Source organism: Phoenix dactylifera, chromosome 18 (genome assembly GCF_009389715.1).
Source record: "Phoenix dactylifera cultivar Barhee BC4 chromosome 18, palm_55x_up_171113_PBpolish2nd_filt_p, whole genome shotgun sequence".
Classification (NCBI taxonomy): Eukaryota; Viridiplantae; Streptophyta; class Magnoliopsida; order Arecales; family Arecaceae; genus Phoenix; species Phoenix dactylifera.
In genome coordinates, this window is record NC_052409.1 from 1,325,094 (window position 1) to 1,351,921 (window position 26,828).

A 26,828-nucleotide genomic window follows, 5' to 3' on the forward strand; every position below is an offset into this window, starting at 1 on the left:
TAGTCATCTAGCTGCTCTGGCTTCCAATCGGCAGCCATCTGATCAATGATGTGAGGTCCAAAAAAAACACACACTCTCTCTCTAGACTTCACACTAGCTCAAAAATAAATAAATAATTAATCAGTTAGTTAAAGTTGCTTTTGCCGTGGTCAGCGCGTCGCTCTCCTCCAGATCCCATGGGAACCTCGAGGCTTTCCCAGAAGCCCTGCCAATTAATTGCCGGATAGGATCCGATGGCCAGGATCTCATCCCTCTCGATCGCGACACATCCCGTCCGTCGGCCGTCGCTTTTCCCAGCTATCCGGGCTGGCACCGCGACGACGTGCCCGAGGCCTCGCGACAGAATCTCCCTCGGTCGCGGGGCCCACCGCGCGGTCGGTGGGATCGCCAGACCATCCTGGCCGTCCGATCCAAAGAATCAAAGCCGTGGCGGTGCTCAGAATAGGATAAAAAACAAATCTTTAAAGCAATCCAACGGTGCCGATTTTGACAGTTGGGGAACTTTTTTCCTCAAAATAAAACGAAAGCGGCTTGTGGCCCCTCCAACTATCTTTAGCAATGGCCCCGCTGTTAGGAAGAATTTACGAGAATACCTTCATTCCGGACATGCTGCTTTTGAGCCCCTTTTGGCCGAGTCGGTGGCACCGAGATCCGTCCATTTCTGATCGCACGGCTGTGATTGATGGATGAAGTGGCCAGTTTTTAACTCGCGTGCCATTCTTCGGCACGGTGCACCTCGGTGGACCCGAAGTTCATGATCGTCGATTTGGTGGGGCCACGTCCCCACGAGGTTGCTTCGGAGCGTTGCATGTGCGGGCGACAAATTCTAACGTCGTTTAGTTTCCGTCAAGGGGTGATATATCTGCAGATGAATCATTCATGTACGAGCATGATGGGACTCGTTATTCCTGGAATTAGCTTTGATGTGCTTGGACGAAGTCGGAAATTTCTAGGTTACTACTTGGAAATGGTGTCCTGAAACTTGGACGAGACTAACATGTAACCAAAATATCAGCATTGATCATGCTATCACCTCGATGCATTATAGTATCGTTAAGGTCAGAAGGCTTCAGCGGTTAAGTATCTGCCAAATTATAGGTATAAGGTTGAAAAATTGATTCGCTTGCTTAGCCTTGACAGGCTGAAATGCATGTTCCTGCTTCCTTTTCAGTGGTGAATTAACAAACCAACACCTAGGAGAGAATGTAGTGTGGGATTTTTCATAGAGACCGTGCAATAAATTAGAACACAAAAGATTAAAAGATTGAAGCATGCCTCGAGTCTTGAGCAACTATTGGCGATCGCTATGGTAGGATCTCTTAGAAGAAGAAAGCAAAAAAAAAAGATAATTCTTTTCCTCCTCTCTCTGGATGCCTGAAAATGTAGAGACCTGGACGTTCTAGGATTTCTCTATAAATAGATATATACAAGAATGGAGTGGAGACCTAATCCGATTAGTAATACTAATGGATCCATCCATTACAAAGCCATTAACCAAATGAGGCATATACTAATACTCATCATGCGGCATAACTAAGATAGTAGAATTCAAAATAACTATATGATCATAAATTAATTATGGGCTCCTTATATATTCATTTAGATGATAACTTAGCCTATATTACATGATAAATCAAAATAAAATCAATTTGTAATCAATGGACCATCTTATGAGAAATTCAAACATGTAGCCAAAGAGCTTTTCAATTGAAATGCAACCTTTTTTATGGGTCTAATTAAAGTCGAACAAATCATTCTACTTATTTATAGTTCAAATTCTATCCGGTTCCGATCGACCTGGAGAAAATACCCTCGAAGAAGTTTAACTGTCGCTTGATCATAATTCTATACTAGACTGGCTTGTGGACATGCTGCGAAGTTAGATGAGGAATGACCCGTTTATAAACCCTTTTCATTTTATTAATAACGTATCAGATTTTATGATAACAAGGATGGAACAATTCTGAAAATATAACTTACCTTCATCTACAACTTATGCAACATAGAAACTTTCATCCATGACTAGGCTCGTGAAACGTTAAGATCCATGAATCTATGTGGTTGTTAAGCTGTCAAAATCAACATATATTAGCAATCATCAGGACAATCTCTATGCATGCAACTATATATTACGCTTTGGTGATTACAACATCAGTTTCTCTAGCCACAATACATGGACACCTCTTTATGTTTTTAATAAGTTCAGTTGAGTTTTCACATTTTCTTTTTATATAATCCATGGGTCAGCAACATATTCTATTTCTTAGGAACCAATATGCCCTTGCAAAATGGTTCATTCCTATACTAATATATTTGCTTCAAGTTTGTCAAAACTGCTAATTTTAGAAAAAAGAAAAAAAATCTCGGTAGAGAGACTGCTATTTTTCAACTATACATATTGCTATTTGTATCTACATTTCCATTCTTATATTACAGTATGCAAGAAGTCCAAACAACACTCCAACGATAATTATGACAATACTATACAAATGTTTGACACGTTAGAACACATCCAATAAAAAATAAGAGTTTTATTTTTTATTATTTGGAATTTTTATAAAAAATATTTTTTTTTAAAGATAATTACATGCAGGAGAACTATTTGTAAGAGAAGAACCAGCCCAAGCAACCTAGAGAGCAGGAGTTGCAAATAGTGATAAAAAAACCTTAACCATTCTTCATACTAGTAAACTTATCAGCTGCACATTTCAATAATCCAAACATTAATTGATCTATGTTAATAGATGCTGGTATCCTATGCAAACCTACATCTAGTTGGCGGTTAATAAGTTTTGTTATTTTGATGTAATAATGTCTCGAACCTTTTTCCAGAAAGAGAGAAAAATCATAAAAAAATTACATTTTCTGATATATAACATCGAAGGGAAAATGTTTCAATATGTGACAGGTCAATGAATTATTGCCCTTAATCATTTTTTTTCTAATTTAATTCAAGTAAATGTATCACACGTGCGACGTTTAAGTTATCTCGTAGTACCGCAGCGGCGTTCTCCAAATACCTCTGGAACCGCGTCGGAATAAAAAACGCGCGATTATTATCATTATTTATATGTCCGCGTGACGACGAAAAGAGGAACAGCCGATTCCCCATCGCTCGCCGAGATGGCAACCAGGCGTGGCACGCGTCGCAATTCCACCAAACTCAGGGGGTATCCAGGGAAAACGAACATAATTAAAATATTAAATGCCATTTACGTTTCTCTCCCCTCATGTGAAAGCAAAGTGAAAGGCCGAAAGGAAATAAAAGCCAGGGGGCAAGAAAGAGGGAAGGATCGGAGCGGCGGAAAGGGGTTTTCCGGCGGCGATCGCGGCGGCGAAAGGAGAAGGGAAAGGGGCTTGTCTCTCCTTTTCCCTACCTCCAAAGAATCCTCTCTTCGCTCTCGGCGACGCCCCCCGCGGGCTCCAAGAAGGGGAAACGGAAAAAGGAGGAGAAGGGGAGGGAGGGGGGTAGTTGTTTGCCCTAGTCGAGCCCTAGGCATTGGAGCGCCCGAGCGGATCTCGGCAGATAGGTGTAAAGGGATAGAGGAAGAGGGAGGGAGAGGAGGATACGGTGGAAAGAGAAGATAAAATTCGGCTCGTTGCAGATATAAAGGAAGTTGTGGATCCAAGGCGGAGCTGGAATCGTGGTATCATCGCAAAAAGTGTTCTTTTTCTTGGATTCTTTTTTGTTCGATCTTTGGTAGGGTTTTAGAAGGTCTTTGAAGGCGGCGTGTCGAGGAGCTTCTTGGATCTTTTATCTCTGGCGGTCTGAAATGGTACGGAATCCCTGCACTGGAGATCGCTAAATCTTGACTTTTATTCATTCTTGGGATTCTTGGTTTTCTTGGATTTCTACTAGTTAATATGGATTATTTATTACGTTTCCTGCCCCTTTTTCTGATCGTGTTGACGTGCTCAAGATGACGTTTTGAACCACAAAAAACTGAAATGTGGCACTCTTTCTCTGTTTCCATATTAAATTCACGCTCACATTGATGTAACTTGCTCAAATGGAGATTTTTTTTAAGGACTTTACTAAGTATCTGCTGTTGGCTGCTGGGAGTCATCAATCAGCTGAAAAATTCAATCTTGATGGGTCCAATTACTTACTGGTGGTTTTTGCATTAAATTCTGCTTCATATATCAATGACATGTTGTCTTTTTTCATGCTTTGTGTAATCACTCGTCTATGGATGTCCACATTAACTTTTTTGCTTTATGGCAGATTAATAGCACTTCACTAAGATTTTCATTGCGTAGAAAAACACACACTTTCTATAGTTCTAACCCTGTTAAAATCTTATGCTTGACAGGCGACTTCAGTCAATATTGCAGTAGGATCCCAGGTTTGGGTCGAGGACCCTAATGTGGCTTGGATAGATGGGGAAGTCTTGGGGGTCAATGGTGATGAAATAAAGGTCAGATGTACTTCCGGGAAGATGGTGAGTACTTCATACTGACTATTTTATGTTGCTCACTTTGCTGTCTTTAGATCAATGGTTGGCTTTATGCCTGTCCACGCACTCTTAGTTTACTTTGGCCATTTTGTCTTCGCTAGAGAGATGCTTCAGATGCTATTATTCTTGGTAACATGGTTGTTCATGTTTGTAACTAATCCACAAAAAGTTTTTCCATGCTCTTTTTTCCTTTCGTACGATCGTTATCTGGTTCTGTTGGCTTATAGAAATCAAAACAGAGACTTGGCTCCTTTTATTGCAGGTCACGGTTAAGGCTTCTTGTGCCCATCCTAAGGATCCTGAAGCACCACCTTGTGGAGTTGATGACATGACAAAACTCGCTTATTTGCATGAACCAGGGGTTCTGCAGAACCTAGGATCTAGATACGACATCAATGAAATCTATGTAAGTGCACTCCATAGGGTGTAGGATGGATCTAGTCTATCATTGTTCCTGCCATTGAGTTTTCCATCATTAAGTGTTTTTTTTTTGTGTGTGTGTGGGGAGGGTGGTGGTGGGTGTTTTACTTGTAATGCCCATATCGATTTGCATCATATGCCTGTACATATTCTTGTTTTGCTTTTGCAGTAGTGCTTATTGTTTATTTTAGGCACTTCTCCCCGTTTTGTTTTTTTTGGCATTCTGAAGTAGGCAGTAGCTGATGGTTCTAATTTACAATCAGACCTATACTGGAAGAATATTGATTGCTGTGAATCCTTTCCGAAAACTGCCCCATCTCTATGATAGCCACATGATGGAACAATACAAAGGGGCAACCTTTGGTGAGCTGGCCCCCCATCCTTTTGCTGTTGCAGATGCTGCATACAGGTACTTACCAAATTCCTGTTAGACAAACTTTAAGCTCTGAAATGCCTCCATTTTTTAATCGCAATAGTTTATTTCATGAATGCAGACTGATGAGAAACGAGGGGTTAAGCCAATCGATATTAGTAAGTGGAGAAAGTGGAGCAGGTAAAACAGAAAGCACCAAAATGCTTATGCGTTATCTTGCTTACATTGGAGGGAGAGCTGCAGCTGAAGGGCGGACAGTGGAGAAACTAGTGCTTCAGGTGAAATTGTTGTTGAATTCTGTCTTGTATCAGTGTATGGAAGTACATTGGTTCTGTTTAAAAAGTTTCTGTAATTTGAAAAGCTTTTTCGTATCCTTTTATTCTTGAATATCTCGGATCCTCTTATGCAGTCCAATCCTGTTCTTGAAGCATTTGGCAATGCAAAGACAGTCAGAAATAATAACTCAAGGTAGGGAAATTACTATCATGATTTTCAATCCTTTATTTTAAATTTTACATTCCATGCGTGTTTTAAATAGCTCGACATCTATCTTGATTCACTTATTGTGTACATAGTCGTTTCGGCAAGTTTGTTGAGATTCAGTTTGATCAGAGGGGGAGGATTTCAGGAGCTGCCATTAGAACTTACCTTCTTGAAAGATCTCGTGTCTGCCAAGTATCTGATCCTGAGAGGAATTATCACTGTTTCTACATGCTTTGTGCTGCACCACCAGAGGTATTGATTATTTGTTGTTTATCAAATTCTAATTGATTTTCAATTTTTCTTGCTTCTTTGTTTTACTCATATGCAATATTTGTTTTTTTTTTTGGATGTTATATTATTATATAAGTTAATAAGGGAAGATTGCATGCTTCATGAAATATAACATGGGAAGGGTTGGTTGTAGCGATGCCTACAGAATTGGCAGACTTTGTAGCATTTGTGCGGTGGCACTTATGAATTCCTTTTAAAGAAGGAAGTCATGCAGCAGGGCACTGAAATATCAACTTTAGATTGTCATGCAACTTCTTACTCGCTAAGCTTATTTATGCAGTGGATATGAGATCATTCATCATCTTTGAAGCTCATGACCCTAAATAGGAACCAGTATTAGACATGATACATGAGTCTCAGACCAACTAGATTATGTGAGATCCATAGGCCTCAACTCTTTATCCCAAAACTGAGATCGTTGAATGTCAAGAGTGGATATGCAATGTGGATTTATGATTCATATGTTTATGAATAGTAAGTTTGGTTGGAATCTTAGACACCTAGTTTTAGGGACAATAAAGGTCGTGGAGGGTTCACACCACTACCTGGCCTTCAGGAGAGGGGGGGGGGGGGAGGGAGTTGGGTGATGTGTAACATATTTGGTATCTGGGCCTTGGGCAACGCGTAACATATTCAGTATTTGGGCTTTGCAAATAGTGTCGATTCTTAGATCAGGTGGCACATAACTAGCTATTGTGTAGCAAATGAGATCCATGTGCCTCATGGATGTAAAGCATGTTTGAATCTGGATACCCATTATAAAGTGAGCTTGATGCTTCTGATTCAAGGTTTTGGGATAGGTGGGGCCATATGCCAGAGGCTTGCTATAATGTGCATAAAACACTTGACAGTATTGGGAAAGTATTCAGTCATAGATGACCTGCAGGGGTTTGAGGCAGTCATAATCAATGAGGTGAGAAACCCTAAATTAGCGGGTTTGTTCTCTGAGATTTAGAGTATCGGAGCCCAATATATGACATCAATTGTTTGTTTCTGAAGTTGAGGCTTGTGTTTGGCGATCAACTAGATTTTAGTTGATATTTTTAGGCTCAACCTTTATAACTAGAACATACTTTAAATATAAGACTCTTCGGCAGAAAGTCATTGATTATTCAAAATATTTACTGATGGGAGGGACTGGTTGGTCTCATGTGTCACCCATCTAATGTCATCAACTCATCATCCATGCCATCATTCATTTCCTTCATTGAGACACTGCCCAGACTCCTATGGGATGCAGCAGCCGGGAATGTTCTGCAATGGGCAAAAGCCTGACAGAGCAATGCTGCGTTTTGGGGTGGTATATCTGAAGACGGGAATTCTATTTTTCTTTAATCTATAAGGGGAGTCTTAGTGCATTGGAAAAGCAAAAAGGCAGGATATAGTCGCCCAATCACTCAATTCGGAAATTATAGAACATGTGCAGGAGAATACCCTGCTTACTAGCTTTTGCTATCCGACCAGCAGAAGAAAACTTCAGAGAGAAAGAGAGAGGTTGGGAACATGTCTCTGATAGAGAGAGAGAAGATATAGACAATCATACTGGTTGCTTTAATTCTTGTGGAAACAAAAAAGTTTTGAGTTTTTTCTATCATCAATACTGGAAGTCAAGGATTGCCGAATCGGCTGGTTTATCGAACTGGACCGATCAGTTACTGGCATGGTTCAGCCATTATATTCGAGATGGTCCACGTTTCGTGTTTCAGCCTTTGGCCCATTTAAGTCAGCTGGTTCGAGTCTTCAGTGCTAGCTAGTTGCTCAAGATAGTGACTCCACCCCCCTTCCCCGATGCTTGCAATGGTTTGGAGCCCCCCCCCCCCCCCCCCTCTCTCTTTTTCATTGTTGGAGGGCTTCGATGATCGGAGCTGTTTGCTCCCTCTCCCTTTATTCCTCCCTCTCTCTCTCATACCTACGGTTAAGGTTTAGAGGACCCCTCCTCCTTCCACTCCCTCCCTCCCTCCCTCTCTCTCTCACTTAGGGTTAGGGTTAGGATTTAGAGGACCCTCCCCCTTCCTCCCTCTTCCCCCCCCTCTCTCTTATTCTCTCCTTTTTCCCCTCTCCCTGTCTTCGATACACTCTGGAATCGCACGCTACAGACTCGTATCATGCCGAGCCAGATGCTGGTCGATAGGTACCAGTTCGGCAAACCTTGCTGGAAGTAATAGAACCATCAAATGAAGTGGCACAATTATCAGAACACATCCCCTTGAACCTAATTTACTTGTCAGTTTCTTCTATGGATGAACCATATGCTTGGTTGCTCGAGCAGGCTACTCCACCATCCACATGATCTATAAAAAAATGCAATTAGATGGGCAGCCTACATGTGTGTTACGGTTTTTAGTTTGACTTATGTTAATTTTACTTGTTACTTGTACCCTTGAGCTTTTGCAAACTCCTTTTTACTTACTATAAGGGGCTAAATCATCTATTTAGACTATTAACACATATGCATTGCTTCTCAGGATGTTGAGAGATTTAAATTGAGAAATCCTGGAACATTTCGTTATCTTAACCAGTCCAACTGCTTTGAGCTTGAAGGCGTAGATGATTCTAAGGAATACCTGGAAACTAGAAAGGCGATGGATATTATTGGAATCAGTTCTGATGAACAGGTAGAATTTTTTTATTTTCCACTGACTTCTGGGAAGCAAATCTCTGTTGGCTGTTATTATTGTTTATTTGAGCTACCTGCAGCCTCTGCTTTTTTGTGGTGTGACTTTTCCTTATTTCAGGATGCAATATTCCGGGTTGTGGCTGCTATTCTCCACTTAGGAAATATTGAATTTGCAGAGGGAAAAGAAACAGATTCATCAGAGCTGAAAGATGAAAAATCGTGGTTCCATTTAAGAACTGCTGCTGAGCTTTTTATGTAAGCACCATTTACTGGAAAAAATTTTACTCTCCGAGGTCATATTGGATGCACATGTTCTGAAGAAAAACCTTAATGGAACTTCTGCAGGTGTGATGCAAAGGCCCTAGAGGATTCTTTATGTAAGCGCATTATTGTGACCCGCGATGAAAACATAATAAAAAGTCTTGATCCAGAAGCTGCAGCTCTTAGTCGAGATGCCTTGGCAAAGATTGTATATTCACAGTTGTTTGATTGGTAAGCATCCACACATTTCTTTGATGAACTTTTTAATGTTCCTCCACCCTCTCTTTAGTGAGCTACAAATCTTGTTCAATTATGCTTTCTGAAATTGCTGTCAAACTGCCCTAGTAAGAACATCTATATTTTCAATTGCAGGCTTGTGAATAAGATCAACAACTCAATTGGTCAAGATCCCGATTCTAAGAATTTAATTGGAGTGCTAGATATATATGGCTTTGAAAGTTTCAAGACAAACAGGTGCTTAACCGGTACGCTTTTGTGTTTGCCATTAAAATGTGCCAACATCTTGCTGTGAACTGCCTAGATTGTTCCACACAAAGGCTTCTTCTGATTTTTTTGGTATATTGACATTATTTGGCTGATTAAATGATTCTTAAAACTTCATAGTTTATATAGAAAAATGCCTTTGTCTAAGTTAGTGTTTTTTTGGATTCTTAGTTGGCAAGATTTTGAGTTTGATGAAGCACCTTTTGAACTTTTTCTTTCTTTCTTTTTTTGCAACTTTTCTTTTAGAAAAGGAACTATCTAGGAAATTACAATAACATTTTTGTGTAGAAGATAATGATTGACCTTACTAAGAATCTTCTACGGTGAAAGGAAATCGAATAATGTTGGGAGACTTGAGGAATATCTTGTGAGGCAAGCTGGGAATTGTTTGTACTTTCTGCTTTCAGACATGCAGAGGCATGTTTGGTTGTCTGGGAGCATTTGGCTTGGAATATGTGGACAGACTATTTTGCGACATTTGAATATTGATTTATAATTCACAAGGAATTTCACTTTTGCAGACTTCAAAACTGCACATGTCCCTTTTTTTGAGCCTTTAAAGATAAATTGTGTATTTTGGTGTATACCATAGCCTTGTACTTGTAGCTTATTCTCTAGGGAAACTGTTTACTTGCTTCCTTGGAATTTTAATGTCTTGAGCTTCTCAGTTTTTTTGGCTTGTATGATTTCATTTTCATGCAGCAGTGTGCAACTTATTGCTGCTAATATATCCTTTTTACATAAGCTGGTCTCACATTCTAATCGTTGACATTGTCGTATATATAGTTGTAGGGTTTAGATTCTAATATGTTTGTTCTTTGCAGCTTTGAGCAGTTCTGTATCAATCTGACAAATGAAAAACTGCAGCAACATTTTAATCAGGTGTGACAAAAACTAATCACATCAACTTATCTACTATGTGATTAGAATTGTTATTTTACTTCATAAAAGGTTTTTCTGACTCATTATTTGGTTTCATGCAGCATGTTTTCAAAATGGAGCAGGAAGAATATACAAAAGAAGAAATAAATTGGAGTTATATTGAGTTTGTTGATAATCAGGATGTTCTTGATCTCATTGAAAAGGTATACCTTAACTACTTTTTGTTAGAAATAATAGATGGAAAATGAGATGGAAACTGTGCATGCCTGATTGAAACCATGCATCTTGTAAATGTTGAGAACATTTGAAATATTGAGCCTTATCCATAGAAAAATGAGAGGAAAGTAATTGCATTGATGTAAGTTTTGGCCATCTTACAGCTTATACATCAGAATTTTAGATCGTCAAATGTTAAAATGCTGTCAAACTATTAACCTGTGATCAAACAGTAAAGTTTTAAATCACACAATAGATGTACTTCTTCAACATTTTACTTAATATATAAAGTATTGATTTTCCTTGGAAACCAATAAAATATAGGTTTGTGGCCCCAAAACATATAATATTCTTAAAAATGATTTCTAATTTATTATCTAGACCCATTTTCTTTTTCATTTTCTTCTTTTTTCCCCCCATAAGTGAAACCAGTGCAGAAACTGCTGAAACTGCTGCATATGAAATGTATTTGGTCAGGCTGAAACTGGAAACAAAACTGACTTTGAACCATGGGTCTGATTGTATTTGGATGATTTATTTTTAAGATTTGGAGTGGACAGGGTCTATCTTTGAACTTATGGAATGTAATGGTGGAGAACTGGTTTACTCAAAAGTCCAGTTACCTTTGACGAGGATTCCTAATATTATTGTTGTCCATTCTCCTTATCTGAATTTGCCAATTTGAATTTAACTCTGCAGTTTTTCATTCCTTTAAAAATATTTTAATTTGTGAAAAGTCAGATAAAAGTTTTTGGAATTTTTAAAAATATTTCCATAAAATTAGATAATGTTACAATATTTTTGTAAGTTTGAGCACCAATTAGGTTCCAATAGGACCAACTATGAATGCTTCGAGAGTCCTAGGTTCCAATCACCATGAATTTTGTATATGGACTGCAAATACATATTTGATATTTTAAGCATACGTGTTTTCGAGGTTTGCTTGGACTAACATTTCACCATTGGCTTCCAGAAACCAGGTGGGATCATTGCTCTTCTGGATGAGGCTTGGTATGTGGCATAACATCAGAACTATCTTGTCTTTTGCTGTTCTACTTAAGAGAGTGTAGATTAAAGTTCCAGTCAACCTTTGATTGAGCGAGATAGTGAGAGGACTGAGTTTTTTCTTTGTGCAGTATGTTGCCAAGGTCAACACATGAAACATTTGCTCAGAAGCTGTATCAGTCCTTTAAAAACCACAAACGCTTCAGCAAGCCAAAATTATCACCCTCAGATTTCACCATCTCCCACTATGCTGGTGATGTGAGAACCTCTTGTTCATGTTTTCTTCCATATTCGATACTTTCTTACATAAGCAGTACTAGTACAAAAATAAAAATTAAAGAAAATCTCTTTTCATTATTCAGGTCACATATCAGACAGAGTTGTTCTTGGATAAGAACAAGGATTATGTTGTTGCTGAGCATCAGGCACTATTGAATGCTTCTAAATGTTCTTTTGTCTCAGGCCTATGTCCACCTCTTTCTGAGGATTCATCCAAATCTTCAAAGTTTTCATCAATAGGCTCAAGGTTTAAGGTACAACAAGAATCTCTTAATCGAGCATGCACTATATCCTGCATTTTTTATGGTTTGATGGATGAGATCTCCTGTAACCATGCAGCAACAACTACAAGCTCTGCTAGAAACTCTGAATGCCACTGAGCCACACTATATTCGCTGTGTTAAACCAAATAATCTTCTGAAGCCAGCGATTTTCGAGAATAATAATGTTCTGCAGCAGCTTAGGTGTGGGGTAAGGATTTTCTATTAGCTTTATAGCTACTGCTGCTGCTGTTGTTACACACAGTTTATTTCAAATTCTAACAGCTGTAGTACGGTATATCACCTTCTGCCTTAGGGAGTGATGGAAGCAATTAGGATAAGCTGTGCTGGGTATCCAACCAGGCGGGCATTTTATGAGTTCATAGATCGTTTTGGCATTCTTGCACCAGATGTTTTGGATGGGAGGTAGAGTATTTCTAAGCAAAGTTTCATTAAATATTTTTAGATTTGCTTGGTCTCACATTTTGGTTTAATTTTTCTTATGGCAGTTGTGACGAGGCCACTGCTTCAAAGAGGTTATTAGAAAAGGTGGATATCAAGGGCTATCAGGTACTTGTGACAAAAAGATTAAATGCAACTAAACTACATTTGTTTTCCTTTTTGCCTTCCACAACTAGTCAACAGTTCTGCAATTTTGAGAACCATCCTAGTCATTTTTTTTGTCAGATCCATTTTTGTCAAACATAATTTCAAGTAAAATGGCATCTATATTGACAAAGAATATTGCAACCAGTTATATTAAAGTAATGCGAGCCAGCTTTGCTCAAAACATGGTAATAGACTAAAAGACATGCTAGATACTATGTGTTGGCGGAAGCAAGAATGTGTAATGCAGCCTTAACTCCCAAGTCCCAAGCATTACACGATAGCCAAATAAGGAAACATTTGTTGCTCTGTGGAATTGCTTGACTGTAGCAGATGATCAGTTTTTGGACTCTGAGCTGTAAACTTAATTTGTGGCCTACGACACCTGATGTGGTGACCTGAGCCTTCTTTATCCTCACACTTTTTATCTCCCTCTCTCTTGTACACACACACACACACACACACACACACACACACACACACAAGGATCACTTGTGTTTGAAACCTGGTGCTCATTCCTACTTCTCTCTTCGCTTGGGTCGGCATCTTTTTCTATTAGGGGGATTACTAGAAGTAAAAACTACAACAAGATTGCATTAGTCGTTAAGATTTCACTTCTAGTTAATGTCACAACTAGTTCAGTTATCTTTGAGAGAATCAAGGTGATGGCCAAGGGACTCTATTTTTTTATACCCCTATTTTCACAATAAATGTTCTTTTAATTAATTTCTTTGAAAGAAGTTTATCAAAGTATGGCAATTTATAAACAGATGTAAGAAAGTTATATTTTTTTAGGAAAATTTAGTCAACATAACATCCAGTCATCTAAATTAATTGAAATTTCCATTTTCCTGTGAGCTTAAGTTACTAGTGGGTCTATAGAAAAATCTGATCACTATGTTAAAAAGTTATTTTAGTTGTATATACTTTTCAACTGTTATATTTTTTTATACCTGCATTGGTAATTTTTTTTCATGTGTGCATGTATGCATTTTGGAATATCTTACTTCATGTGATGGCAAGATTATCTTTCTTATTAAGTTCATACTTCCAGATAGGGAAAACAAAGGTGTTTCTTCGGGCTGGCCAGATGGCTCAACTTGATGCTCGTAGGAATGAAGTGTTAGGAAGATCGGCTAACATAATTCAGAGGAAAGTTCGGTCATACTTGGCTCATAAAAATTTCATTTTACTGCGAAAATCAGCTGTACAGATTCAAGCAATATTCAGAGGTAATTTATACTGGAGATGCATGCTTAATAATGTTGATGTTATTCAAAACTGACTGGTTTTTATTGTCTTCAATGGTAGTGCTTTTTGCTCATTGATATATTCATGATTTGTTTTAATCCAATGCAATTTCGTTCTATTCTTCTTGAAGGACAACTTACACGGCAACTTTATGAAGCCATGCGAAGAGAAACTGCTTCTTTGAGGATCCAGACATGTTTCCGCATGCATCTTGCAAGAAAAGCTTACAAAATGTTGTCTTCTGCATCTATTACAATTCAAGCTGGTTTACGTGGGATGACTGCTCGTAAGGAACTTCATATAAGGCAGCAGAAAAGAGCTGCAATTACTATTCAGGTAAACCAGAAAATAATGGATCAATGTCAATACATTCATAGGAACCCCGAGGATTTTGCTGCCACAACTCTCCTGTGCCCACATACAAGAATGCACATGCACATGTTTTATAGACCGTGATAAACATGTGAGGAGAAGAAGAGACCATTTGATGTCTATACTTTGGTTTTCATGCTGATTTCTTATGAAATTATATTTCAAATGAATTGGAGTGAGAACTGCAAATTGATACATTCTGCCTTGATACATTATTCCTCTGTCTCAATTTTGTAAAACACTATTTCTTCTCTCTTTTGAGTTTATGTAGCATTCACATTCTAGTGGATGCTTCAGTTTCTCTCTATTAGTATTCCATTTTAATTTTCTGTCATCAAAGAAGATTATGAGACTAACTCTTACTTTTTACATTAATCTACTCTAGAGTCAATGCCGCCAATACTTGGCACACTTACATTATTCAAGGATAAAAAAAGCTGCAATTACTACTCAATGTGCTTGGAGAGGAAGACTTGCTAGAAGAGAGCTACGGAAGCTTAAAATGGTAAACTTTCTTTCATGAATCTTGCAGCTCCTTCTAAAGTGCATTTAATGTGTTTATTTTTTACTAAGGGCTAAATAGCTTTCTTTGAGTATGTAATAAGGATGGGAGACATGGGTTTCTGGAAGTATGCAACCCTCGATTTTTTGTGCAGAGTATAATCACTATTACTTTGACATATCATTCATTCATTCATTCATTCTTCTTTTCTTTTTCCTTTTTACATGATTGAAATTATTATAACCTGCCTGCAACAATAAAACTTTTATGTTTAGATGGTAAATTGTAATATGATTTTTGTTTCCTGTGCTAAGAGGCAAATGGAATGATATATTGCTAGGATTAAGCCTTAACCTCATGCTTTAGGTTGCTTAATTTTCTTATCTTTATCATCAGGCGGCAAAGGAAACTGGTGCTCTCCAAGCTGCCAAAAATAAGTTGGAGAAACAAGTTGAGGAACTGACATTGCGGCTGCAGCTTGAGAAACGCATGAGGGTAAACACTTGAACCAGTCATACTCTTTGCTTAATAATTTCTTCTGTTTATTGTCTACATTTATAGAATTTATTTCACTGAAATGGTTTTTATCTCAAAGTCGCCAGTACCACCTGCAGGATTGGTTATGAGAAATGGTAGCTGAATTGGTCTAATTGATGGCATATTATGTACACTGTTTCCAAGTTTTATTTTCTGAGCCATGGCTTGATGATTTAATTTGCATAGTATTTTTTTTTACATCTTTTTGTTTCTGAAATATGAAAGGAATAAAGATTGTATGTGTTTATCTATTTATTGTTTGGGAAGAGGAGAATCCAATAAAAAAATCTGTTCTTCGTATGTTTATATATCTGTTATTTATTCTTTGCCATTTCGCAAAGTCCAGATTGAAATGTTGTTGGAAACCATAGCTAGTGCTAGATAACTCATGATGCTCGTATCTTCTGAATCCTATTGAAAGAGCAAATGGGAATATGGCCAAATGGTGGAAGAAAAATATTAGGAATATATTGTTTTTATAGATTTCCTGCATAGCAAACAGTTTTTAGATAGAAAATGATCAAACATGCAAAATGGTTATTTAAAATTACTTAGACGTAATGAATTATAGATTGTTGCATTGGTGTCACATTTTCCTGCCTTGAGGGATGATTTTAGAGATTCAGATGGGCCAGCAAGTGGGCCAAGTTCTACATTCTTTGGGCTGATCCCGTTCAAAAGTTTGGATATTGTCAACTTGAGCCTGGCCTGCTTGCCTCCCTAGATGATTTCCTGACACTTACAAGTTACAACTATGCGAGATCTGCTGTTTTTTTCCTAAATACAAAATCCATGGTCCTGATAATAGTGTCCTGAGTTAGGTGCCTTCCAAATAGTCAGGCTCTATCAGCTCTTATGAATTGTTGGTTGGCATTCTCATGGTGTATCAGGTGTCAATTTTGTGTATCTGAGTACTTTTCTGCATGTCGTGCTCTTCCGTATTCTTAACTCATCAAGATGATTGATGCATTTCTTTTCATTTGTAGGCTGACATGGAGGAAGCAAAAACACAGGAAAATGCAAAGTTGCAGGCTGAGTTGCAGGAGATGTGTCAGCAATTTAATGAAACAAAAGCTTTGCTGATAAAGGAGCGTGAAACTGCCAAAAAGGCTGCTGAGGAAGTTCCTGTCATTAAAGAGGTTCCAATTATTGATACAAGTTTGATGGATAAACTTAGAGAGGAAAATGAGAAGCTTAAGGTGAGCCCCAATATGTACATGTCCTCTTTTAAGGTTAGCTTTTTTCCACAGTTGAGGATAGCTTTGGATGGTGCTTTTTGTATTATAACTGCAATCATTTAAGAGAACAGGTTGTTGATAGTTAGATTTTCATTTATTTTACTTCTCTCTCTCTCTCTCCCACCAAATTATAAATGTTTGTACGTGGAAATTATGCACTGGACACTCTTTGACTATATGTAGGGTTTGGTGAGTTCTCTTGAAAAGAAGATTGATGAAAGCGAGAAGAAGTGTGAAGAAACAAGCAGAATCAGCGAGGAAAGGCTAAAGAAGGCAACCGAGGCCGAGTCAAAAATAATTGACCTGAACAATGCAATGAAAAGGTTATTTTGTTTTTTCACCTTAGTTTCCAGATGCATGAATACCTCTTCTCTATGAAGCATTTCTATGCTGTTCTTTTTATTTGGACATCGTTATATGTTTAGCTGGTTTTCTTCCTAACTCAGGAAAAAACTATCTAACTGGCAAATAATTATGCTTTTATAACAGTCTTCAAGAAAAACTATCTAACATGGAGTCTGAGGATCAAATTCTCCGACAGCAGACCTTGTTGCATGCACCTGTAAAACGCATGTCTGAACATTTGTCAATTCCAGCAACTCCAACAAAACATGTACCAACATGCTCTAGAAAAATGCTTCATTGATTTCTTTAGATTAGTTAGTTATGCTTCTAATTTCTCTTGGTTTCTGTTATCGCAGAATTTGGAGAATGGTCACCATGATGTTGAAGTGCCTAAGGTTGCGCCCCATTGTGTTTTGCCTTTTGGAATCAGCTTCTGTTGTTTCTTGTGAACATAATTATATTTAAGTCCTGCATCATAAGAATATATTTTTATGCAGGAACCTCAAAGTGCACCTCCAGCTATTAAGGATTATGCAAACAGCGATCCTAAGTTGAGGATAGAGAGGCAGCATGTACGTGCTGTTGTGCACGGATTGTCAGAATGAAATCAATCAGTTATCCATGCATATAGTGCTTGTGGATGATTTTATTGATTTATTTTTGACAGAGATCTTCTTTGTGCAGGAAATTGTTGATGCCCTCATTAATTGTGTCAGCAAACATATTGGGTTTAGTCAAGGAAAACCAGTTGCAGTGCTTACCATATACAAATGCCTCCTACACTGGAAATCTTTTGAAGCAGAAAAGACCAGTGTCTTTGATCGTCTTATTCAGATGATCGGTTCTGCAATTGAGGTAATTGGATGTTTACATGCTAATTAATTGTTTATTCTGTTATTATTAACTGATGGGACTGCATCTCAGCAGATCAATTTGTACTTGCATACAGGGGTGGCAATCTTGATCCCGAACCATTTACCCTGACCCATTGGGTTCACATGTTGGGTAGGGTTTGGGTCAAGACCCCTCAATCCATCAGGTAATGGGGGTTACATATGTAATGATTGGTATTATATATGTATATATGCACGCACGCGTGTGTGTAGGGTTACATATGTAATGATTGGTATTATATATGTATATATATGTGTGTTTGTGAGCATGTATTGCTTTTGTGTAGTGAGTGATCTTAGCTGTTAAATATTGATCTAGTGGCTTATAATTTAACAGAAGAATAGATGGATAAGGGTTTGTACTGTATGTTTTGTTAATATGTTTTGTTGTTAATTGCAAAACATATGTTTGATTATTTGATATAACTAACAATCCACGAAAGTGTGAAAAATAAATAGTCTATTCATGTGATAAAAGCTCAAGATTAAATGAGTCTGAACTAATTAAACGCGCCAGCGGGTTGATTGTGGGTCAGGCGGGTTGACTGCAGGTTGGATTCGGGCAAGGCCCATAGGCCCTTGTTAATATTATATGAGCTCAACCCGACCTGACCTGCCGATTGCCACCCCAGCTTGCTTATAGACAACTAGATGTGTATATTGGTTCTGTAGCTTTAATGATAGCTTAAGTTTTATCACTTCAACCTATAGTCTTTGAAAAGGTATTCACTATAAAAAATGAAATTTTTGATTCAGAGTTAACTAAATTGCCATCTATCACTTCTGTCTGCAGAAATAATTCCATTTTGTTCTTAAAAACTCAAATGGCTTGCCAAAAAATTCACAATACTATTGTGACATTTCTAGCCCCTCTTTAAGAATTTCTTTTCATTTGATCCATCTTGTACCTAATATATATAGATATTATGTCAGACATATTATGTTCTCGAGTGAGAAATACTTGATAATCTTTTTCCATGTTTTTGAGAGAGATACCTCTCAGACCTGTTTAAGAAGTCAATTCGTTAGATGTTACCAGGGTTTCTTGGGCTTCAAATGATGTTACCAAGAAAATAAACTAGGAATTTAATTACATTCATATTGAGACAATTTTTTATTTGTCTCATGATTTATGCTTCCATTCTTATCATTCTTTGCTACTCTAAGAAATGAGGCCATTAGAAGAATCATATAAGTTGCAGTAATTGAAGACACTGGAGAACTTGCTGATGGTATGAGCGTGTGACTTGACTTGAGGCATACTCATCGATAAGAAGATTCTATTTTTGTATGTAAAGGTAAACAGAGAGGGGAAAGGATCCAAGGTCTCATGGATCGAGATTTTGAGAATTTGAATAATCTTGCAGTGACAGTAGATGCAGCTGTTAATGGAACGATTGATGATGTTGATGAAGGATTTAAGTCTGCTTAACAACTGGGGGCAAGGCTTGATGCCTTGGTAGGTATAGATCTCACATATGTTATAGTAGACAAGATTTACCAAAGGATTATTGCATTACATAAGGTGACATAGAGTTTCCATAGAAGTAAATTACGCGTGCTAATTTTGTTTTCATATCAACCTCAATATGCAGTGCTGCGGGGAAATATTTCATTACTTCCAATTTCTGGTGTAGGGAATATCATGTATTGTGGCTGATGGTTTTCTGCTAAATTAAAAAACAGATTTTTGTCAATTTATTTGGAGTGCTATTTATCATTGTTGTCAAGTTGGTCCTTTGTGTCACCCAAGGTCCGCCGTACCGGTACCGGTCGGCGTACCGGTGGCGGGCCGGACCGGTACGGTACCGGTCCCGTCCGGTACGTACCGGCCGGTATCGGTACAGTACCGGCCGGTACCCGCGAGCCAAAACCACAGCGCCTCGCGCTGTGGTTCATTAAAAAAAAAAAATTTCGTACCGGTGCGAACCGGAGGCCGGTACCAAGCGGTACCGGCCGGTACGGGTTTCGTACCGGCCGGTTCGCACAAGAAAACCGGAGATACCGGTTTTCTTGTGGTTCCGGTACCGGTCTAGGACCGGACCGGTACGTACCGGCCCATACCGGCCGGTACGGGCCGGTACGGCATTCCATGGTGTCACCTTTACAGGATCGACCATCTTGAGCCTTCAGTAATGGTCTCTTGTTCTTTAAGCATATTATTAACTCTACTTATTGCTAACTCAGATATAGTACACTAGTCATATGTATGATCTATGAGTCATACTTAGTTCTATGAGTATGCTTTATAGAATAAAATATATACCTGTTTTATGACATTAATAGTAATATGTCATAACTCATGTAGAATTCATTGCATATATTTCATTGTTTATTCAATTGTTGGTTCTACAATGAAATTCATAGGGATATAGTTCCTTTTGCAGCCATTCAGCCATCATCCTTTCTAATTTGGAGGCTTCATCTTATCTCCAACAAATATCTTGGAAAAAAAAACTTTAGGCATGATCCTCTGTTGTTCAATTAGTTTTTCAAAGACTAGCTGGAAAGAGTCAAGTGATCAATCAGTGTTTTCTTTTGTCTGCTGCCTCTGTTATCTCTGGATGCTGTTTATGATAAAACAAAAACTGTATAACTTGTAAAGAGGATCTCGACCAACAAACTTTATCTTGATACTATCTATAGTTATTATTTTAGTATTTGCTTGTGATACCAATGCTCATAATTTTACCATTATCAGCTCATTGTGATGAAATCTGTGATGCAGAATGAGGAGAACAATGTCCATCTTGCCTACTGGCTGTCAAATACATCTAGTTTGTTATTCCTGCTACAACGGAGTCTCAAGGCTGCCGGTGCAGCTGGGACTGTTCAGCATCGTAAACCCCCTCCTCCAACATCATTGTTTGGGAGGATGACACAAGTATGTGATAATTATGATTTTCTTCTTTACAAAGTTTCATTTTCTTTATTGGATATCCATGACCATTGCACTTATGCTTCTTCTTGGACACAAAAATGTAATAACAACACATTTGCATCTCGTATTGTTGCATGTTCTAGAGATTTCATTCTTCTGCAAATCTTCCTGTGGATGAACTGAATGTTGTTGTGCGTCAAGTTGAGGCCAAGTATCCAGCTTTGCTTTTCAAGCAACAACTCACAGCTTACGTAGAGAAGATATATGGAATTGTCCGTGATAATGTAAAAAAGGACTTGTCTTCGTTGCTTTCATCATGTATTCAGGTATTCTGCATATTGTTTTGCTTTCATTACCCAATACTACCTATCTCTAAAGGTTAAACTCCTGCTACATAGTTCCTTTCAGAAATAGTTTGTAAAACTGAACAATATCTTGAATTCTTGATCGATTTTGTTGTTTTGAACCTTCAGTTATTGAGTGTTCTCTTAACAATCTGTTATACTTGGTACACTGCTTATGTTCTACATTATAAATGTGCAGCTGCTTGAATTAATAAGTTTTTTAAGGGTTCAGCTGTGACCCTACCCATAGGATCATCAATCCTATTGCAGAGGTAGTGTCCCAAAATGCATGTCGGTCCATATAAATCGACAATTAGCATACTCGATCATATTCATGACCTACACATATTGAACATGTTAGGACAATAAAGGGCTTTGAATACTTTGGAATACAATCAGCTGAAGTCATTGTCATGTTATTAGTCACTATACATTCTGTGACAACTCCAGGCATGGGTAGGATGTTGCTGTAACATTTTTTTTGGGTGTCTTGGCATTTTAGATATTATAGGAATAATAAACAGTGTGAGTTCTCTGATTTGATTTCTCATCATGTATTTTCACCATGTAGAATTGGAACACCACTTAGTTTTAGTATGCAATTCTTGTAGATTTTGTTATATATAAATTTATCCTCAAAATATTGTTGCTTTGTTATATATGTAAGCGAATTTCAATTTATCAGAATATTTGTGACCTTGCTTTCATATCTCAATTTTTTAATTTAATTGATGTTGAAAATTTAGGCACCGAGAACAAGGGCGCTGCGGGTCTCAGGGCGTTCATTTGGGAGTCAACCTCAGAGCACCCACTGGCAGAGCATCATTGATTGCCTCGATAACCTTCTGCAAACATTGCAGGAAAACTATGTAAGTTTATTAGGTAAAGTTTAAGTAATTGTTAGGGGTGATAATGTGCCAGCCCAGGCCTAAGACTGATGTCAGCCTGGGAACACAATCTTATGCCTGCCGAGCTTGGCCTAGGCTGAAACTGGTCCGAGTATAGCAGGCCAGAATTTGACCTTTGTTCGGATTATTATGAGGCTGAGCTAGGCTCAAATTGGATGCGATCCATTTTGTGCAGAATGCTAAACCAGGGCCTAGCTTGTTGGGTTTCAGGGTTTTGGGTCCCAGGGCCTAAAATCAGAGCCCATTTGTCCAGGCCTGGCCTTTTGGGCAACTTGGCCAGCCTGTCCCGTTATTGGCCTCAGTAGATTTGCAGCCTTAGTAAAATTGCACCATTTGTTCACAAGAAGAGGACTTGTCATTGACCTGGTGGTTTTCCAGGTGCCCACAATTCTAATTCAAAAGATGTTTACTCAGATTTTCTCATTCATCAATGTACAACTTTTCAACAGGTCAGTGATTGTTTTGATTTTTCAATCCTTTCATCTATGTGGAGGCAATATGTATTATTGTTTTTCTGGTGCTACTCTGCAGTCTACTCCTTCGTCGGGAGTGTTGCTCCTTCAGCAATGGAGAGTACGTAAAGGCTGGTTTGGCTGATCTGGAGTTATGGTGTGCACAAGCAAAATCTGAGGTAATCATCTCTGATTTACAGTTAATTACTTTTGGTTGCTCTGAATTTCTAACAATTTCTCGCATTTCAGTATGTTGGATCATCTTGGGATGAACTTAAGCACGTAAGGCAAGCTGTGGGCTTCTTGGTATGTAATTTGTGTTACCATCTGAAGCATCATAGACTATCAATTTACAGAATTTATTTGGAATTGTCAATCATAACAGAACTAACTTGTATAACTGGGATTATCTTGTATATCTTGGTACAATATACCATGGTATGCGGTATCGTACCATACCGGATGGTACCGGACATACCGGACGGTACCGGGCGTAGCGTACTGGTTCGGTATCGGTACCGGTACTGGTGGCGTACCGACACTTAGTATGCCAGACATACCGCGTACCATATTGACACTATACTAGGTGGCATAGGTACGAAGTCTGGTACCTGTACAACGAACCTTACAATATATACAGATATAAGTTCTTATTACCGTTCTGTAGCAAGCTGTGGCCTGAAACTTGCATTACTGGACACCACTGCTACTACAGAACTGCTCTACAAGTGTCTCCCAATTTTACCTAAAACTACCATGATTATATGAAAAATGTGTGGTCCCAACAATCTAGGGTCCTAAGAGGCCTTATTTTTGCACCAAAGTGGCTTCCTCAGGAGTCGAACCTGTGCAATTTCTTGTAGCCCAAGCCTTTTACTATTCTACCAAGCAATGGCCCCTAAAAAATTTGACTGATATAATCATAAAGCCACTATGATTATATCAGTTACATTTTTTTATTTTTATTTTTTATATCAATAAATTGTCCGGTTGGCAAAAGAAATCCTGTTAGAGATTGTAAGATGTAATCTAAAATATGGTGTATCCTACTTTGGTAGTGCCTGCTTATTATCTCCATTGATGTATGTGACACATGCAACAGTCTTTCAGAAAGAAGCTGCAAATGTGGATCACAGAATAAGCAAGCCTTCTGTGTTTATTTAATTAACTTTGCGGCACATACCCTGCTGCACATTGCCTACATAAAAGAATTTAATCAATACATTATGGCATCATGTTTTTTTGTTAATGTTTTTTCCTTCAGTTTTGTATTAAACCATACTAGTGGTCGTGATGTAGAACCATTTCTTCTCTGATGAACGCTCAAGTTAGGGCACTTGATGCTCTGAAAAGATAGGATTGATGAAATTGGTGTCCAATACACTTAAATATGCCAGATTTCTAATTCCAATCTGGGATCAAACATGACTGGAGGAAACTGTTTTTGAGGATGGATGGTTGATATTTCCACTTTTTACCCCTAACCTAAAGTGTACTCTGAATTCTTGTTGAACTTTTTTCACTAGATAAACATTTGATGTTTATATATTATTTCTGGAGATTGCAATGTTAGTTGTTGCTCTATTCAGCAGTTGATCTTGGCAAGTTCATATTTGTAGAAATCATTAGAACATCTTGTTAAGGAAACATCCAGAACATTTCTCCAGAAGCTTGTTGCCCTTTTTTCTGTCCAAGGCAATTATCAAGTGGCATTAATGGCATGAATTCTAGGTTTGTGGAGTTTTTCGGTCCTGTCCCTTGTCAAGTGTCTTAGCTAATCATTAACAGTGTAATGCAGTTAGCAAAACCATTCGAAAGGTTTGAGGCTTTATTGTCATATATGTAGATATCCATGTATAATAGGTCAAATCTTTTCCGAGCTTTAGTAGAACTGGTAGTATGTCACAAGCTATAGTTTCAAACTCTTGCTTGTCAAGTCAACAGTATGCCATAAGCAACAGTTGTTTTGTTTAAGAAACATTAAATAAAGTTTTGTTTTTTGAAGTGTTCTCAGGATTACTGGAGTGAGTAATTAATTAGGATCAAGGTATCTGATGAAATGCATCCTCTCCTGTTTCTCCCATTACCTGCTGTATCTGCTTTCCATTTGCAGGTAATATTTCAGAAGTATAGGATTTCCTATGATGAGATTGTCAATGACCTCTGTCCGGTAACAACACCTGCTCTCTCTCTCTCTCTCTCTCTCTCTCTCTCTGTGTGTGTGTGTGTGTGTGTGTGCTCACGCGCATGTGTAAGCATGTGCATGAGCACACTTTCATGTTTGTGTGCCTTTTTGCCTGTGTCACATGGTTCACATGTCCATGCTGATTATTTTCTTTCTGCAGATCCTTAGCGTTCAACAGCTTTACAGAATTTGCACACAGTATTGGGATGACAAGTACAACACACAAAGTGTTTCTTCTACTGTAAGTTCAAACAATTAATCATCTGTCTTGTGTAATATGTTCATCCTTCCCAAGTGTTTTTAGGAATCATGAAGTTTCAATTTCCACGCACATTCATTGTTCTGCTGAGTTTATTTGCACCTTGTTTTGGATGTTGTAACCCACTTTATACTGGCCAACTAATCAAACTGCATAATAACTTTTACAGACTGAAAAATAAATTACTGCTGATGACCGGCATAGCCATTTCATGTTGAATTTTGTATAAGCTAATTGACCATATTTATAAAATAGTGCACCTAACTAAGGAGTTTATTTCAGGAAAAATAACTACTGGCTCCTTCGTCATGTCTTAATACAGGTTCTTTCTGGCATGCGGGTTTTAATGACAGAGGACTCTAATGATGCAGATAGCAGTTCCTTCTTGCTTGATGATAACTCCAGGTAGCAGGAACAAAAAATTTATCTGTCATATTATTGTGTGACACAGGATTCTTTCCAGCATGCAGGTTTTTTTTATTATATTATTGTGTAATAATCTATAAACATGTACGTTGGCCTAAAAACCTATAACTTGAATAAAATTTGATCAGTATTGCTCCTGTTTTCTGATGCAGCATTCCATTCTCTGTCGATGATATTTCAAGTTCTCTAAAAGAAAAGGACTTCTCAGATGTAAAACCAGCAGAGGTGCTTCTCGATAATCCGGCCTTCGAATTTTTAAAGTGAGGCCATGGAACCTTGAGTATTTTTGCATTCCCATAGTCGTCTCCTAAAGGCATATTCTTGCTTCTCTCCAAATGATGTAAATCCATTCATTTTCTCACCATTTGTATTCTTCCCTTCCCTGACGGGTGTATAAATTAATATTTTTTGGACTGGATGTGTAAAGTTGTTTCTAGGGGCAGCTGATGGGGTTGGGGTGAGTTTCAGCCTCCCCATAGAGAGTTCGTTTTTTACAAGTGAGGTGAGGCAGCATTCTTTTTTAGACAAGTTCCAGGTTTCAATCAATCAAATATAGGGTCCCTTTACATAGTGTAAGGCATCGGGTAAATGTAAAGCAACAGATTATGAAAACAGATGTTTATAGGAAATTATTATTTTTCCTTTAATATTGAAAGCGGAGCCATTTTGTGCTTGATTTATGTATTGAATGAAATTAAAGGGTTGCTCTTTTCTGTCCCAGCCCCACCCGATATTCATGCTTGGATTTGAGATTGACCAAGAATTGATTATTGGGTAATCAGCAATTTTCCCATTCTGCTCCACATCAAGCTGGCTCCTGTCTTTTCTTTTACTAATTTCCTCATGCAAGTAGTGCTGGAGCTTGGGCAAGTACCTATCAGGAGGTCCTCAAAAGAACTCCTATGTGAAAAACTTTTGGGAAGATGTTGCCTTAATGCTTCTGTTTGCATGGAGGTATCATGCAGGTTGATGTTGAGACTGCAGACATGTGAAATCAAATCTATCCCCAAAATTTTGGTAACCAAGACATTGTATCTGCTGGTCGGTGATGAGGATATCCTTGTTGGAGAGATCTGCATCAATCATATTTCCTCTTTCTCATTTGTAGTTGTGAGAAAACATCAAGAGACTAGGCTTCCACACTGGAGTGGTTAAAGCCATGCATTAGGCACAGGTCTAATAAGCTGTCGACCCGACCGCAAAGTGGGCATGGCAGGATGGTGTTATGCTGATTGTAACTATTAGCTCATATTGGTAAATGATATATGATACATAAGATTGATTATAACTGATAGCAGATGCCCTTATTTATATATTTTACAAACCTATGGATACATTCCTGCTTTCGGTTGATTCGCTCCTATTTCTTTCTCCCTATCTTTAAGAATCTGGGGAGTTTTTGTTTAATAATAGCGTATAAAGGAGGTGCCATATGGAAGCTGGCCTTTTTTAACGTGTGACAAACAAACAAGGGTGTCATATGGAAGCAGTGAATTGAAGTTGTGATTTCCTCAACAACAAAGGTTCATAGGCAGGCGAAGAAAGACTAGGGGTAATCTGTGTCATAATAACACAGAATTT

At 38.2% G+C, this 26,828-nt stretch overlaps 1 protein-coding gene across 1 annotated transcript; it reads left to right on the plus strand.

Moving 5' to 3' along the window:
* The first annotated feature begins 3,250 nt into the window (after nt 1-3,250).
* LOC103706980 (myosin-8-like) lies at nt 3,251-25,931 on the plus strand. Its single transcript, XM_017842752.3, has 39 exons — nt 3,251-3,776; nt 4,314-4,442; nt 4,720-4,863; nt 5,141-5,286; nt 5,372-5,528; nt 5,660-5,718; nt 5,826-5,985; nt 8,490-8,639; nt 8,760-8,896; nt 8,987-9,133; nt 9,275-9,376; nt 10,231-10,288; nt 10,390-10,491; nt 11,478-11,515; nt 11,641-11,767; nt 11,872-12,042; nt 12,128-12,259; nt 12,365-12,474; nt 12,558-12,618; nt 13,709-13,886; nt 14,036-14,241; nt 14,663-14,782; nt 15,176-15,274; nt 16,303-16,515; nt 16,738-16,877; nt 17,044-17,167; nt 17,256-17,294; nt 17,397-17,471; nt 17,584-17,754; nt 20,521-20,676; nt 20,817-20,999; nt 21,764-21,886; nt 22,304-22,374; nt 22,457-22,556; nt 22,627-22,683; nt 24,491-24,547; nt 24,723-24,803; nt 25,144-25,226; nt 25,400-25,931. Exons 1-39 carry the CDS (start codon nt 3,774-3,776, stop codon nt 25,509-25,511), a joined length of 4,521 nt encoding a protein of 1,506 aa, XP_017698241.2. The 5' UTR covers nt 3,251-3,773; the 3' UTR covers nt 25,512-25,931.
* The last annotated feature ends 897 nt before the right edge of the window (nt 25,932-26,828 follow it).

Coding starts and splice junctions, on each gene's coding strand:
- LOC103706980 (XM_017842752.3), top strand. Junction 12,260..12,364: donor TGCAGCAGCTTAGGTGTGGG/GTAAGGATTTTC, acceptor CTTCTGCCTTAG/GGAGTGATGGAAGCAATTAG. Junction 17,168..17,255: donor CAGCAACTCCAACAAAACAT/GTACCAACATGC, acceptor CTGTTATCGCAG/AATTTGGAGAATGGTCACCA.